Below are 16,505 nucleotides of genomic sequence, written 5' to 3' on the forward strand. Positions count from 1 at the left end.
GTTTTGCTCACACTGGGGGTGTCGGCAAGAGGACCGTTTAGGGAGCAGCCTCTGGCCAATATAGTGACCATTGCAGTAAGGGAGTCAGGCCTAAGACCACAGCTCACACTGTAGGAAAGTCTTTTTTCTGCAAAAGACATTTATTGAGCACTTACTGATTTCTAGGTACTACGCTCAATCCTGTAAATACAAAATGTGGTTGAATTTAGTTTTCCCAGGAATCTAGAGATATTGAGGGATTAAAGAAAAGCAGAGAACACACTGACAGCACAGTGCCTGGCCCCTGATAGGTCCTCAGCAAGTGCTACCTCCTCATCATCCCTGCCCCATCCCCACTGCGTGGATGAAATCATTGAGCCTCCAACAGGTTTATTGATTTTACAAGGGTCACATAGCTGATAAGTGACCAAATCTGGCTGGGATTTGAACCAAAGTTGGTCCAGCCTCAAACCTCATGCTACTACATCCTTGTAAATTTTCTGAAGCTTTGTGATTCCCCTCACCCCATACCTTTCTACTGTCTGTTTGCCCACGTGACTAGCAGGACTTGAGTTGTTATGTTAGGGATGGACTGGGAAGAGAGCTCGGGGGATTTTATCTGTAGCCAGTCTTGGTAGAGGCATGTCCCTAAGGATAAAGTGGGTGGTGGGGTCCACCTAGAAGAGAAGCCAGTAGACTGAGCCCCTTGTGTCACTGTGTTCAGGAAGAACAAGCGGGTCATTCCTGCTCCGGGGCGGCCCTGGAAAGCCAGTGTGGATTAAAAGACATGAAGGCAGAGGCTCAGGCTTACTGATGGCCAAATACTTTCCACTGGAGGATTTTCATCTCCTCCTCTAAATATTGGTCAGGATATCATGCTATGGTGATTTATTTGGTTGGGGGTCAAGCATGCTTTTCTCAGGTTTCCCTAAAAACAAAACAAAACAACACCCCACATGCAGATTAGTACATTTATTCATATCCTTATCTGTAGACCTACCCACAGTTTACACAGTTTCACTTAAGCAATGTTGTTTCCACCTCTCTCCTGAAGATATCAGGAAATTGTAGGATGCCCCAACTAAAGCTATGGTCCTTATGCTAAAAGCCAGCGTTGCACCACACCCTAATGCAGAGAAATCAAAGAATCAGCCCTCAACTTCTCCACAACACTTCCTCCTGTGGGAAAGGAAAAAACATTCCAACTCTGAAGAATCAACAAAATTCTGGACCCAATTATCAGGATCTAAGATGCTAGAGGGGCTTATTTGGAGGATTATGTCTGTGTAAATTTCATTATAAACATGTCATTTGAAGAAATATCTTCTGAATGTGCAATTTTGGAAGTTTATGTTAAGAAGAATTTTCTGACAGTAATAAGAACAGAGGGCACAGAACGAAGGCAGCTTTTATAAACTACACTGCTTCAGGGTCAGGGGATAGGCACAGTCATTTGTGCAGGACATTTCTGAGAGCCTGTCCTTCGTAGGGCACAAGTCCAAGCTTGGTGTACACTGGCAGGAAATAGGAACGAATATCCCTCGCCTTCTAGCAGTTTATATTGTTTTGAGAGTCGGAACTGAACCAAATGCAATAGTGGAACAGCCGTTAGGAAAGATCAAATCAATGAATACAAGTCAATGTAGTACCAACTCAGTCATATGTAATAGAAGCTAAAGATGCATGAGATAAAGGAGGAGTAAGTCCCAGCGAGGAGAAATCAGGACAGTTTCCAGGAGGAAGTGTTTTTTACCTTGGGTCTGACTTTGAAGAAGGAAAGAAACGTGTTAGCAGGGAACTGCTCCCCAGGCCCTCTCAGTGAAGCGGGCACATCCGGTTCTTGCCCAGTTGTGTGGTTTTCATATCCATAGAAAAAGATTTCTTCCTGTCCCCTTGCCTCCCATCAATTTGCTCTCTGAGGCCCGAGATTTCCCTCCCCCGTCTTCACAAGGCCATGAGCGCCAGGTGTTTCAGCCCATCTGACAACGCGTCTTTCCCCTTCGGATCCAGGCTGGTGATATTAAATGTCGCCTGCACACCTTGACAGATGTCTTTCTTCATACCAGTCATGCCCCAGTGACTTTGCTGGGAAGAGGCACAAGCCCTCCCTCTTGTCCCCAGGGAGGAGCACAGACCCGCTCAGGTCATTGTTCTCGGATGTCTCCCCGTGGCCTGAATCCGGAGTTCAGTGCGCTCAGGATTTCTTGCAGGTGTCTTACCCTTGGGCAAGAACTCAAAACTTCAGTTGGTTAGAAGGCCAGTGGGCAGCTGATTCTGACTCTAAAGAACCTTAGAAAAGTCCCTAGGTTACATGATGAAGAATAGTTTTGAAATCTTAAGGGAAAAATAAAACCATTTGAACAGATATTTCTCCAAGCAATCAGGCACGAAAGGGATTCTGATCGCTTAATTAGGAGACTTCCATCCATGTCACTTCCTTCCAAGGAGTTTTATTTTGTTGTTTGGCTCTGTTTTTCTAAATTAATTCTGAAAACATATTACTGAGTTGGGGAGAAAGGGGCTGAAATTACTTCCACCTGCTTCCTTCTAAGTCATGAGACCATAAGATTTTAATTTACGTGTGTATGTGCAACTATACAAGCCCACCAGCTTGCTTTATGTATAAGATATGAGCATTGTTTCAACCATCCGTCTAGGATGTTTGGGGGCCGTACTTATTGGGGAGCTGAGGTGGAAGAAGAATTCTGACCTACTTTTCTAATACGCTCTGTAAGGCACGCTCCTTAAGGACCAAGGTTATCCAACTGTTTCAAGAGCTGAATTTAGAATGAGGCGAGTCACTTGGCGGTGGAAAGAAGGATCTGTTCAGAGATTCTCAAAGGAAAGTTCCTCGGGGGATGGGGTCTCCAAAGACCTGCACATAATGTCATGCACTTTGTGCATTTATTTAAAGGCAACCGGCAGAGGGGGTGGCAGACGTCCGGCACGGGGCTGGATCTACTGGGAAGAAGGCACTCCTTTTGTTTAGTACAAAGGTGCCCACTCTTTGCAATCTAACTTGAAAACTGAATACAGATGTGTATTTGAGCACTGCACAAAGATGCCAAGATGGGACATAATTAGGGGCAAACGTCCAATTTAAATCCCCTTTGCAAAGCCCTGTGTCCTGGCAGGGGCAGCATCTCCCTGGAGGAAGGAGCTTCCTGCTTAGATGCCATGTGTCCATGTTTTACTACCTTCTTATAGTGTCTTTTTCTAATTCACCCACCCAGAGGGACACCTTTTCTTAACCTGCCCAGAAGCATTCTAGCTTCTCTAGCTTTTACCTGTTTTAAGGTATCAGCACACTCCAGCGTTTAAAACTTGAATGCTCGTGTCAAGCGTTACAATTTAGATTTTAAAATATTTCTTCTTGGGCTTCCCTGGTGGCGCAGTGGTTGGGAGTCCGCCTGCCGATGCAGGGGACATGGGTTCGTGCCCCGGTCCGGGAAGATCCCACATGCCGCTGAGCGGCTGGGCCCGTGAGCCATGGCCGCTGAGCCTGCGCGTCCGGAGCCTGTGCTCCGCAACGGGAGAGGCCACAGCAGTGAGAGGCCCACGTACCGCAAAAAAATAAATAAATAAATAAATAAATAATAAATATTTCTTCTTCTTGCAGATCCGTGGCTGTGCTAACAGAGTGCATGAGGAACAAGATGCTGGCCAAATTCTTCAGGGAACGTCAGGAAACTTTGAAACACTCACTGCCTCTGGGGTCCTATCTCTTGAAACCAGTTCAGCGGATTCTCAAGTATCATCTCCTTTTGCATGTAAGTTTCTGCCTGCGCTTGAAGGACTTTCTAGGGGATGGGGATTTTGTGTGTATATGTTAAGTTTAGGAGAAAAAAAAATCAGAAAAAGCTGTGGACATATGGAAACATTTTCCACACTCATACTTTACAACTGACTAATTTGCTTTGAGGAATTAGAGATATTTATATTCTAGGCCTGCAACCTCATTGACAACAGCCAAGTCAAAAGATTCATTTTGGCTCTGATGGTGATAGGGCTTAGGAGTGACAGTTTCAGGCAGGGAGCTATCATTCATGAACAACAGATCTTTTTGTTAGGTTTTATTTTATTTCCATGAGCCCGGATTCAGTAGGCAGTTGGGAGGGAGAGCTGTTTGTCATAGATTGGCTTGTGTAGGGGCAACGAGAAGGGGCTGAAAGGGGAGAAGACAGATGAGCAGCGTGATGAATGATCTTCTGGGAGCTGGGCCTCCCATCACTTCAGGGTCTGTTTTCTTTATATCATTTCCCATTATTTGTACAAAATTCAAGGAGACCTTAGAAACAAAAGTAGACATGGCTCTCATACATTCTCATTTCTTATCTTCTAAGGAAGCTGATAAAAACGGGAAATAGTGTTCTTGAAAGTAATTTCATTCTATAAGTAGGATTGATTGCCTTTGCAACTTGAGAAAGACAGGATAGCAGAGAGGTTGGGAGCAGGGCTCTGGGGCAAGACTGCCCGGGTTCAAATCCTGTACATTTCCCACGTTCGTGGTGCCTCGCAGGCAGTCAATAAAAATGAGCTATTATTTTTATTTTATTATTTTTAATACTGCATTAAAAATCTTTTTTAAAAAAGATTTAAATCCAGAGCTCCTATGTGTATCAACATGCCTGCAATTTACTTGTATCACTTTTTAAATGATTCCAGGTTTCTAACTTGGATAGGCATTCCAAGATTGCTCAGTTCATACACATTTAAAAGTTTAAGAACTCTTTATGGTCCAACTTTACCAGAAATTTCTCAGCTTTGTCTTTTTGCCTGCCTGGCTCATCTTGGGAGAATCTTGCATCCTGTGAAGCCACATCAGGGATATTACTTTAACTGTTCGATTGGTTTTAATGACCTTTAAATTTAGTGGGATTAATTTACTAAATCAGTGTCCAAATAATTCTTTAAAAAAGAATAGCTCTCCCAGGATAGATCTTTCCTGGACTCTGCTAATATGGCATTTAAAACTAGTATGTCCCAGTAATCTCTGTTTATGGCTTTCTAGACAGTAAGTCAATCAAAAGAAAAGTCTCGGACCTCCGTTATATAAGCATGTCAGATATAACAAGTCAAGATTCTTACAAAAAGTTAACTGCTAGGAAGAACAGCCCTTACCCTCTAAATTAAAAGCTGGTGTCTTAGTTCACGCTGCTATAACAAAATACCATAGACTGGGTGGCTTAGACAACAAACATTTATTTCTCACAGTTCTGGAGGCTGAAGTCCAAGATCGGGGGCCAGCATGGTTGAGTTCTGGGTTGCACACTGCCTTCTTCTCCTCATTTCCTCGCATGGTGGAAAGAGGCAAGACTGTGCTCTGGGCTCTCTTTTATGAGGGCACTAACACCATTCACGAGGGCTCCACCCTCATGGCCTAACCAGCTCCAAAGGCCCTACCTCCTAATACCAGCACCTTAGAGGTTAGGATTTCAACATATGAATTTGTGGAGGGCACAAACATTCAGCTCATAACAGCTGATAGTGAAGATAAAAGGGAAGAACAGTGGTTAGATTAATTTAAAACTAATTGCCTGGAGTATTTTTGCTTTTATAATTGGTTTAGAGTGTTCCTTCTATATCATGCACATCACTTCAAAGTTGTGTAGCCACCTGTGAAAATCCCCACAGAAATACACTCTGTACTTCTGAGTCTGTCTATTGATGAACAGGATTGCCTCTCAGACTAAAAGAAGAAGTAATTATTTTTTTAAGTTTTCTCTTGATCTTAAACTTACCTGGGAGTTGTTAGTTTAGTGATACAGTTTCATAGGACCTTTCTAACAGCTGAGTCTGAGTGCAGAAATAAAATGTAAATTCCTTTCCAGTTTCTAGCTGGATGGAAAATTTGAGGATTCAGTAAAAGTAAACAAAGTGTGACTAAAAAACAAGGGAACTAATCTTCATAATTTATACCATTAGATTCAACCTCCACCCTTGAGCTTAACATCTCTGCATGATAAGTGTCATAGGAACAGTCTAATTGACTAATATCTTCTTACTCTTTTAGATACTTACATTGGAATTTAGATACTTAAAACTTATTGTTGCTCTTTGAAGACGATACAGCTTCAATTAAATAAGCATTTATTTACCACCCAGATCTCTGGTGGGCACTGTTGAGAACATAAAGGACTAAAGGAACTATGCAACAGTCCCTATCCTTAAACTCACAGGAGTCTAGGGACATGTGTCTTATGTACTTAGAAGAATTAGATTATAATCATGTCCCCTTCTCACCTCCCTGGGATTATGGAACTCCAGGGCTCAGAAAAGTGCTGGTGTTACATCCTTCTGACCATCAGAGAGTGAATACTTGAACCATGAGATATCTCTCAGCACTCTGAAGGATTATCTTTAGTGAATTTCATGAACTAGTGAAAGGCTTTAAAGGCTTTCAAGCCTTGACTACATGAAAATGTCTTGCTGTAAAGGTATTTTTTTAATATAATATTCATTGGTTTTTGTTTTGCTTTGTTTTGAGGCCATTACATATTAAGCCCTGTGTGTTAGTTTTGCTTCCTCTGGGAGAAAAAAAAAAAAAATGTTTCCTATGTAGTAAGAGTGAGAACCATATTACTGAGAACTACACTGGCCAACAGGAAGTTCAGAAATCTCCAACTATAATATCAACTCTCTTATCTATTATAATCACTCTAATATCTCTGTGAGACTTAATGGCCTGTATACTTGTTTTGTTTCATCCTCCTTGTCAAATTCCTCCTTATGCAATTCTCATCGACTTCTATTTTTCCTAGCTCCATTCTTATTCGTATCTTACCATTTTGTTGTAGGTATTTCTGGTAGTTATCTCAGAATCTTAAGGAAAGATGATAGTGTGTAAATAAGCAAAAATAAAATGAGAAACTAATCACAGAAGTGCCTTTTGTTTCATTGAGTATATAAGAAAAAAAATTTGAAAATAACTAGGGTTGGGTGTTTTGGGTTTTTTTTAAAGGAAATAGAAAATCACCTTGACAAGGACACAGAAGGCTACGATGTGGTGCTTGATGCTATAGACACGATGCAGCGAGTAGCCTGGCACATCAACGACATGAAGCGGAAGCATGAACACGCCGTCCGGTTACAGGTGAGGCCTCAGGGTGGCAGTACCTGGTGGGGCTGCGGCCCTATGACTTATCATTTCCCAAATCAGATATTAAGGCTGTTCAGTGTTGCACGTCATTCATGGCCTTCATCATAGATCTCCTTGAGAAAAGATCAGGACATCGATAATACTGATCATTATTTACTGGCTATTAAAGAGAAAGGTACATTGTAACGTTCAAACTAATAGTTTGCTCATAGCCCCTTCCGCGACCCAAATTAAAAATTTGAGTCTCCCAAGGCCTTATTTTATATTAATTACCAATAAGCAATTCTTGTTGAAAGCAACTCTCTCCAAACTGCTTTTTTTTAATATATATATAAATTTATTTATTTTGGGCTGTGTTGGGTCTTTGTTGCTGTGCGCGGGCTTTCTCTAGTTGCAGAGAGCAGGGGCTACTCTTCCTTGCGGTGCGCAGGCTTCTCATTGTGGTGGCTTCTCTTGTTGCGGAGCACGCGCTCTAGGCACGCGGGCTTCAGTAGTTGTGGCTCACGGGCTCTAGAGCGCAGGCTCAATAGTTGAGGCACACGGGCTTAGTTGCTCTGCAGCACGTGGGATCCTCCTGGACCAGGGCTCAAACCCATGTCCCCTGCATTGGCAGGCGGATTCTTAACAACTGCGCCACCAGGGAAGCCCTCCAAACTGTTTAAAGGGATTTTAAGCCTCTGTTCCTCTCTCACTAGTTCATGCAGAATCATGAGGTGGCAAACAAGTGGTGATGGGACGGGGACTCAGAGGAAGGAGAGCTGAGTCTGGAGCCAGGTCCTTGACAGTTTCACTGGGGAGGAGACTCACCACTGCATTTTAGATTCCTCACTTTTAAAATAAGACACGTTTACTAAGATCCCTTCCATTGTCAACATTTTGAGCCCTAAATTCCTGGGAACTTTGGATAGATGCTAAGTCAGCAATCATGTCCTGGGCATCTCAAAAGATGCATTATTTAAAAACAAAAGGTCACGTGGGCCCAGAGGCTAGTCCTAAGCTCCTTGTTGCCCCTGGAATAAAAGCAAAGCTCAGGGTGACTCCGTGCTATGCAGAGCACCTACATCTGACTCAGGAGCGAAAAGAGCTACGCTCTTCAGGCCATACCTCTGAACAAAACGCAAGGTTTCGGGACTTCCGTGGTGGTACAGTGGTTAGGAATCCACCTGCCTAGGCAGGGGGACACGGGTTCCAGCCCTGGTCTGGGAAGATCCCACATGCCGTGGAGCAACTAAGCCCACGTGCCACAACTACTGAAGCCCGCGCGCCTAGAGCCCATGTTCCGTAACAAGAGAAGCCACCACAATGAGAAGCCCGCACACCACAATGAAGAGTAACCCCCGCTCGCCGCAACTAGAGAAAGCCTGTGCACAGCAGTGAAGACCCAATGCAGCCAAAAAAAAAAAAAACTCTAGGTTTCATCTATAGGCAGCCAGAGTGTGGTATGACGCAATTGACTATCAAAAATCAAAGGAAGATGACATTCTTTTTATTTTTTTTATTCCTTTATTTTTGGCCACGTTGGGTCTTCGTTGCTGCACACGGGCTTTAGTTGCGGCGAGCAGGGACTACTCTTCGTTGCGGTGCACGGGCTTCTCATTGTGGTGGCTTCTCTTGTTGCGGAGCACAGGCTCTAGGCACGTGAGCTTCAGTAGTCGTGGCACATGGGCTCAGTAGTTGTGGCTCGCGGGCTCTGGAGCGCAGGCTCAGTAGTTGTGGCGTGCGGGCTTAGTTGCCCTGCAGCATGTGGGATCTTCCCGGACCAGGGCTCGAACCTGTGTCCCCTGCACTGGCAAGCAGATTCTTAGCCGCTGCACCACCAGGGAAGTCCAAAGGAAGATGACATTCTAATCTTCCAGGCCGTATCTGCTTTGTGTAGCAGTAAGAAAGGTTTTGTGCTTCATCATTCAAGTGTTTTGTGGCATAACGTCAGACATAATGTGTGTTAGATATTCAGAAATGGCTAACTGACTGGTTTTTCATAGCTAAGAGTCTGTCTAGCAGTCTGAAGACACCACTAAATCAGACTCTGGCTCAGACTTACCTCCATTTCTATCTTCAACCAATGAAGTTTTAGGTGGTTTTATGGGCTGCTCAATTAAGTGCTGTTTGTGAATGTTTTCATTTTTCCAAAATAACAACATCAGCTTCCTTTAGAAACGTTGATAGGGATGTACAGTAAATCCTAAAGAAACTTCAAAGTCATGCTATCGATATTTATGAAGTTCCGTTAAAAACACAGTGGCGAAGAAACATTCATTTCCTTTTCCCAGATGAATGGGGATTAACATCAGGAAATTTCAGAGATGTATCTTGTGTGATTTTCCTCAGGCTTTCATTTTGCGTTACTTATTTGTGGTGTGAGTTCGATTTCTGGAAAGAGGTTTTTCAGGTCAGTAGCTCTGGGGGTGTTCGTCCAGAGAATGTGGGTGAGCACATCATGAGAAGGACAGCTGAGAAGGCCACACACCAGCAGCCTCCTTACCTGGCTTGTGAAAGACAGTTCCACTGCCTTAGTAGAGGGATTATGGAGGGATGGAAAGAAGTAATTGGCAACTCGTCAATTAACAACTTGATTCATTTCTGTTAACCCTGAAGTGACACCAGCCATAAATGCAGACACATCAGACACCACGCAGGGCCCTTAGCCCCTGTCGCAGGTATTTAGACACCATTCTTGAGGCTCAACAAATGGGCCCCTGTGTCCTCGCCGTCTTGCCTTCCCACCTCCTGTTTAATCACAGGGAACGTTCACTGTTTCAGGAGATACAGAGTTTGCTCACCAACTGGAAGGGGCCAGACCTGACCAGCTACGGGGAGCTAGTTCTCGAGGGGACCTTCCGCCTCCAGCGGGCCAAGAATGAGCGGACGCTCTTCCTCTTTGACAAGCTGCTTCTCATCACCAAGAAGAGAGACGACACGTTTACGTACAAAGCTCACATCCTGGTAGGTCCGAATAGAGGTCCCGGGCGAGGACTGGGGCGCTGCTTCCATCCTCTTGCGAGCCTGCCTCCCCCTCTGCCCGCCCCTCCAGTGCGGCAACCTCATGCTGGTGGAAGTGATCCCAAAGGAGCCCCTCAGCTTCAGCGTCTTCCACTACCAGAACCCCAAGCTGCAGCACACCGTTCAGGTACCAGCACCCCTCGCCTCCCCGCCCTCGTGCGTCACGGCTGGAGGCCTTTGCAGGACTTTCTGGCCACCTCGCGTGTGTCCCATCCAGTCCGAGGGTCTTAGCAGTGTCTGTGTCTTGCGACTAGCGGGGTGGCGTGACTGTCCACATCTCCTCCCGGTAGGCGAAGTCGCAGCAAGACAAACGCCTGTGGGTTCTGCACCTCAAGAGGCTGATCCTGGAGAATCACGCGGCGAAGATTCCAGCTAAGGTAAGACCGTGAGGGCTGCAAACAGTAACACTGAAAGGAATTCGAGTCCCAGAAAGACAGCCTGACGGCAGCAAACGTGCATCTTCCAAATTAAGACAGTTGAGAGGCTACGTAAGGATCAACCGAACCAGCCATTGGTACTGAAACGATTCATATGTAGGGAGACTCGGTGGAGAGTTTTTGGTTTGTTGTTGTTCCTTTTGTGGCTTGAAAGAAGAAAAGTAAGGAAAAGACTGTAAGGGAATTTCTAGAGAACTAGTAGAACATAAAGGCAGTTCTGAGAATTATTCAGAGGTGTGCTAAGCACCTGGGGTGGATAAAGCTGGCTTAGGGTCTGTGGGAAGCAAGACCCAGACTCAGCCGTGAAGGAATTTGCAGACCAGGGAGCTGGTCGTATAAATGATGTGATGAATTAATAGAGGTATAAGCCAAGTATTGTGGAAGAATAGTGTTACAGTCGAGTGAGGAGAGGAAAGAAAATGCCTGTTTGCTCAGTCTTGAAGGAGGAGGAATTTTTTTATTAAGTGGGGGAAAAGACAAAGGGAAACCAAGCTGAGAGAACAGCATAAACAAAAAACAAGGAGGTGTGAACAGGGGCCCTGTGTTCACAGCACACAGAGTGTGCCCGGACGGAAAGGTCGAGTCCTCAGGAGATGGAGTAGGACGTAAGACTAGAAACGTGGAAAGCAGTCAGCCGGCCTTTGAAGGGCTTTGAACACATACACTGAGGAGCCTGGATTTTCGTGGTGGGAAACGACTGAAGGCTTTGTGGGGGGGCGTGGCATGGGCCGCCCTGTGTTCTGACAGTGTAACTTTGGGACAGTGTGACGGTTCAGCTGGCGGAGTGTGAGTGGTGGCAGGAGAAGAATTAGCAGGCTTCCACAGTGGCCTAGAAGAGAGACGAGGGGCACTGCCAGGGAGCATAAGAGATGGGGGGAGAGGCAGAGCCCATCGTGGAACCAGGGGGAACAGGATTTTGCCCACCAAGTGCATGAGGAGAGGGAGAAATAAAAGTCAAGGATGAGTCAGGAGTTGGGCCAAGAGGATGGTGTTGTGAGTTCCAAGACGGGTTGCCCAGGGGAGGGACCGATTGGATGGGCCTCAGAGGGAGCAGCAGGGACACATGCGCAGGGGCGGCTCAGCTGCAGGGAGAGACGCAGGTCTCTCCACACAGTCACCGAAGCCCCGAGATTTGATAGGAGGACCCACACAAACGTGTAAAGGAAAGACGGACCCCTGGGAATCCCAACATCTAAGTGACCAGCAAGGGTTGGGGGATTTGCAGAAGAACCAAAGGCAGAGCAGCGGAATGAGGCAGTAAGAAAACCGAAGGAGAAAAGTGCGGTAACAAAGGAAGGAATGTCTCCGAGAACGAGTGGAGTAACCATCTCAAAGCCTGCAGAGATGAAGACAGATTCGAACAGAAAAGTACATATTAGATTTGGCAACTGAGAGATAAGGGCGAGAGGGCGGTGGGTGGACAAGCAAGGGAGAAGTAAGGAACAGACTGGGTGTAGCCTTCTTTTTTAAACAAAGTTCAGAAGAGACAAACGGTGGTAGTTTGAGGGGAGGTAAGATCAAAGCAAGATGCTTTGCCCTCATGAAGAATACGGTGGACATGTAGGCTAAGGGGACAGGGAAAGAGAACAGGAGACAGTAAAGATAAGAGGTGGAACACCCCTTGGAATGTGACCCCAGGGAGATGGCAGAATGGTATCATCCTTAACCCCCGAATTTCGGGGATGGGGGCATGTACTGTAAATACAGTCTAATAAAAACATTAGATCGTGAACTTGATGCTGGAAGCTCAAAACTTCTTATTTACTGAAAAAGTATGCAAGAATGGCTAATGCACGCCTCCATATGTTTGCAATATGGCTTTTGAAAACACTTAAAGGATAGAAGTAATCCCATTGGTCTTAGGAACCAGAAACTTGGTGCGGCTCCATACAAAGGTAATCAATCTATTCGCCTCTTCTACGCTAATTACACTATTTATATTCACTTTACCAGTAGGTGTAGGGGTTAGTCTTGGAAAGGGTCAGAAATATCTTCCCTGAGCCGGGGGAGAAGAAAAATGAGAAAGGATAAACTTTGAGGTGGACTTGAGGGAGCTGAAAGGGTTTGCCTTCACTGAAGTTGGTGGTAACGGCATCTACTGGGTGAGTGAAGCAAAGATGGGGCTGGATGTCCGAGGGAAAGTGGAGGGGTTCAGAACACGTGCTAAAGAACACAGGCTAGGGACTTCCCTGGTGACGCAGTGGCAAAGAATCCACCTGCCATTGCAGGGGAAACGGGTTCGATCCCTGGTCCAGGAAGATCCCACATGCCGCAGAGCAACTAAGCCCGTGCGCCCCAACTACTAAGCCTGCTCTCTAGAGCCTGCGAACCACAACTACTGAGCCCACGAGCCACAGCAACTGAAGCCTATGTGCCTAGAGCCCATACTCCACATAAAGAGAAGCCACTGCAATGAGAAGCCTGCACACCACAACAAAGAGTAGCACCCGCTCGCCGCATCTAGAGAAAGCCCGTGTGCAGCAATGAAGACCCAATGCAGCCAAAAATGAATAACTTAAAAAAAAAACTAAAAGGAAAGAAAGAAAGAACACAGGCTAGCAAGTCAGTAGGGATGGCTACAGTAATCTGTGAAAGGATCCTAGGCCCACTGAAGCTGGCCACCATGAATGTGTGTGTTGATCCAGCAACTTCAACATTAGTGTTGAGCCATGGGGCGCAGGTGGGTTCCCCAAGGCTGAGGACAGGCAGAGCGGTGAGGGTGAAGATTAAGTGGGCATGGGAAGACAGTGCCACCCAGCATCCCACCTGCAGTGACTGAGCATGATTTCCAGGCTGAGTGGAGGGTGAAACCAACCAGGAAGATAGGCACAGGTTGAAGGATAAGTCAGAGAACTGGTTCAGCAAGAGTTAAGGTGGAGAGATGGAAAGTACCGAGATCTGTAATTGAAGAGGGGACTTCTGGAGTCCTGCGGAAAGGGAGGGCACTTCTGGATGATGATGAGGCTCTGGGGGCGGCTATGATTGTGTGTTACTGTTCTGGAGTGGAGGGATGGGTGATCAGAAGTAAAGTGGCGAGGAACTAAGGTGAGGGTGGAGAATGGATATCCACGCGTGCGGGGAAATGGTCCGTGCCCAGGCGAGCAGGAATGAAGTGGAGCAGTAAATGCGATGATGCTCATGAGAGTAGAACTGGGTGGAAAAGAAGGAGATCTGAGATTTCTGAGAAAGGAAAGTCTGCTTGCTCTCTGCATAGTTTTTGAAAAGTATTTGAAGCTTGTTCTCAGGGGCTATCAGCAGTGATTCGGTGCCCAGGAAATGAATGTGCACAGGTGTGTGCTTTGACTTAAGCATGAGTCTCATCTCATCAGGGTGTTGCGAGGTGTCGTAGCTCCTGCAGAGAGGCAACTGCATTTGCTTCATGGTTAGTCACTTGTTTGCTGGCCTTGTCACTGGCAATGCCCTTCTGAGCAATGACAGTGTGTCTTTGATATGCCCCACCTGTTGTTTACCTGTCCCTGGGAAAATCAAAACTGCCAAAGGGCTTCTGAAAATCAGTTATTGGCCATTACAAAGTGAAACTAGGCTACAGACCTTCCTCTTTCTCCCACACTAGGGGTGTGTATTCCAAGCAGTTTTCCCTTTATGTTTTATAATGGTTAATAGAGTCACAGTAGAATTGTGGTTTTTTGGTCCAAGTTCCTGACCCTTTTAGGTGTAAATAGATGTAAACGTTCTATTTTTTTTTAGCTACAGCTTCTTGAGCACACATACACTGTGCTGAGTACTTTATATTCTTATTTCACCCTTAGCAAAACACCTTATGAGAAAGGTCTTATTCTCCCCATTCTAGAGAAATAAAAACAGAGGCTCAGAGACGGAAAGTAAACTGCCCAAGTTTATGCAACTAGTATACGACTGAGCCCAGATTCAAACCCAGTTCTTCCTGAATCCAAAGTTGATCTTAACCACGTTATTCCTAGGGAAAATGAAAGCACACTTATTTAATATACTTTGTCCACCATGAGCTAATGATAATTTTCTATTTTATTTAAGCAGGATTATTACTAAGTTGAAGTTTTCTCTCTTCTCAAGACTGTTTCTTAAGTTATTTTCTTGAAGCTTTCAAACTATATTTACTCCTATCAAATAAAAGAATTACATAATGGGAACAAACATCAAAAAATGTACCACCGGGCTTCCCTGGTGGCGCAGTGGTTGAGAGTCCTTCTGCCGATGCGGGGGACACGGGTTCGTGCCCCGGTCCGGGAAGATCCCACATGCCGCGGAGCGGCTGGGCCCGTGAGCCATGGCCGCTGAGCCTGCACGTCCGGAGCCTGTGCTCCGCAACGGGAGAGGCCACGGCAGTGAGAGGCCCGCGTACCAAAAAAAAAAAAAAAAAAAAAGATGTACCACAGTTCTACTGTTAACACAGCTGCAGAGGTTAGGTTCCTTGTAACCTCCTTCCATTCCTTTAATTCAGTGATAGTCTCTGGCTGACCCCTAGTGGAAAAATGTGGGAATAGACTTTTTTTGAATTAAATGTCAAGACCAGAAAAAATAATACTGAGTTCTCGAAGTCAAGTTTATGGATACCAAGGAACTTGCTGGGAATTAGCCATATGGCCCATCTGTATACGTGGCATATAAACTAAATTTCATCCAGATTAGTTGGGAATAAGGTTCAGGTAGAGACTGTTGCATTTTGTATATTGGCATGGTTCTGCCAATGCACTTCACGGAAACTGAGCTAACGTTTGTGTCTGAAATTAACTTCAACTAGTAACCTCAAACTCTGAATGTATGATAGAAATATCAGTGTCATAAAAATCTAAGCATTTGTTTTCTCAAAACTCAGGTGACTGCATTGTTTTGTGGTTTGTTTTTTTTTTTTTTTTTGGTTGCCCCTTAGCCCAGACATTTTTACTGTGATATCATCACATACTGTGACAAAGTATTAGTAAAATTATTTTTAAAGTTATTTTTAGCATAATGTTTGTAGGTTCCATTACACTACCTTGAAAAATGAAAATGACATGAAAGAGGTGAGAAAACCTACCTAGTTTTTTTCTTCTTTGAATCCTCAGCAAGATGACTCATGTTAAGGCCATTAACTTTTCTTTTCACTGTTCCCTATACATTGATAACATATGGCAATAATTACACAAAAAGAAGCCTCAAAGCAATAAAGTTCAGAAGCTCGGGGGTTGAGTCGGGGAGAAGTTTGTATGCAGAGAAAGCAAGAGTCAAGGTATTCAGGGCCAGTCCCCTGCGGGAGTAAATGGTAACTAACTTGGGTTGAGTGCCTGTCATTTGGTCCTGGTAGCAACTTTGAAAGGTCGCTCCTATCTTACCATCTTAAGGTCGAAGAAACACATGCAGGAATATGAGAGCACCTGCCTCGTTAAGTGCTAAAGCCAGGATCACAAACCATGTCCTCCAGGGTCCTTCTCCCACACCGCAGCTCTTTCTCCCCCTCTGGGAGATTCTAGGGCACACACAAGTGACGGTAGGTACAGGGGTGCTGGGAGAGTCAGCTGATGATAATCGCATAATATTTGGAAGGACAGGGGAACTGTCCAGCAACTAGTTTGCATTCAGCTCAGAAGACTTACAATGCCCCAAAGATACGGGGAGGGCTGCTGGTGTAGGTCCTAGGCCCTGTCCCTTGAGCCTTTGGCTCCATAGATCAGGGCTGGATTCAGTAGACTAGCGTTGGGTAGCAGGAATCTAGATTTTGATACGCTGCTCAGCCAGGTTTTTGAACCTTCAGTGAAAGTTTCTCTCCCTCCCTCTTATTTTCCCTTCCTCCTCCTACACCTCCCTGCCTGTGTCTCCTTCCCCTTCCCTCCCCCTCCTTCCCTCCCTCCTTCCCTTCCTCCTTTCTCTCCAGGTGAGGGCTGTAAGCTTAGCTCTGGGGCACCAGTGGTGCAGCAGCTACCACCCACACGAGGACGGATGCTCATCTGTTGGAATCCCTTGAACTATGTGTTAATGCCTAAAAGAAATGAGTTTTGGTTTTGTTTTTCTTT

At 45.3% G+C, this 16,505-nt stretch overlaps 1 protein-coding gene across 3 annotated transcripts in view; it reads left to right on the forward strand.

Annotated features, from left to right (window-relative positions):
- The window catches only part of PLEKHG1 (pleckstrin homology and RhoGEF domain containing G1), a gene marked incomplete at its 5' end in the record, with an annotated part of 89,251 nt that overhangs the window by 51,238 nt on the left and 21,508 nt on the right, over positions 1-16,505 (forward strand). For all 3 annotated transcript variants that reach the window (XM_082668740.1, XM_082668741.1, XM_082668742.1), the window contains 5 exons: positions 3,599-3,749; positions 6,941-7,072; positions 9,839-10,021; positions 10,110-10,205; positions 10,369-10,455. In XM_082668740.1, the coding sequence (XP_082524866.1) occupies positions 3,599-3,749; positions 6,941-7,072; positions 9,839-10,021; positions 10,110-10,205; positions 10,369-10,455 (649 nt within the window). The remainder of the gene's footprint in view (positions 1-3,598; positions 3,750-6,940; positions 7,073-9,838; positions 10,022-10,109; positions 10,206-10,368; positions 10,456-16,505) is intronic.

Source organism: Grampus griseus (assembly GCF_964374135.1).
Source record: "Grampus griseus genome assembly, chromosome: 13".
Lineage (NCBI taxonomy): Eukaryota > Metazoa > Chordata > Mammalia > Artiodactyla > Delphinidae > Grampus > Grampus griseus.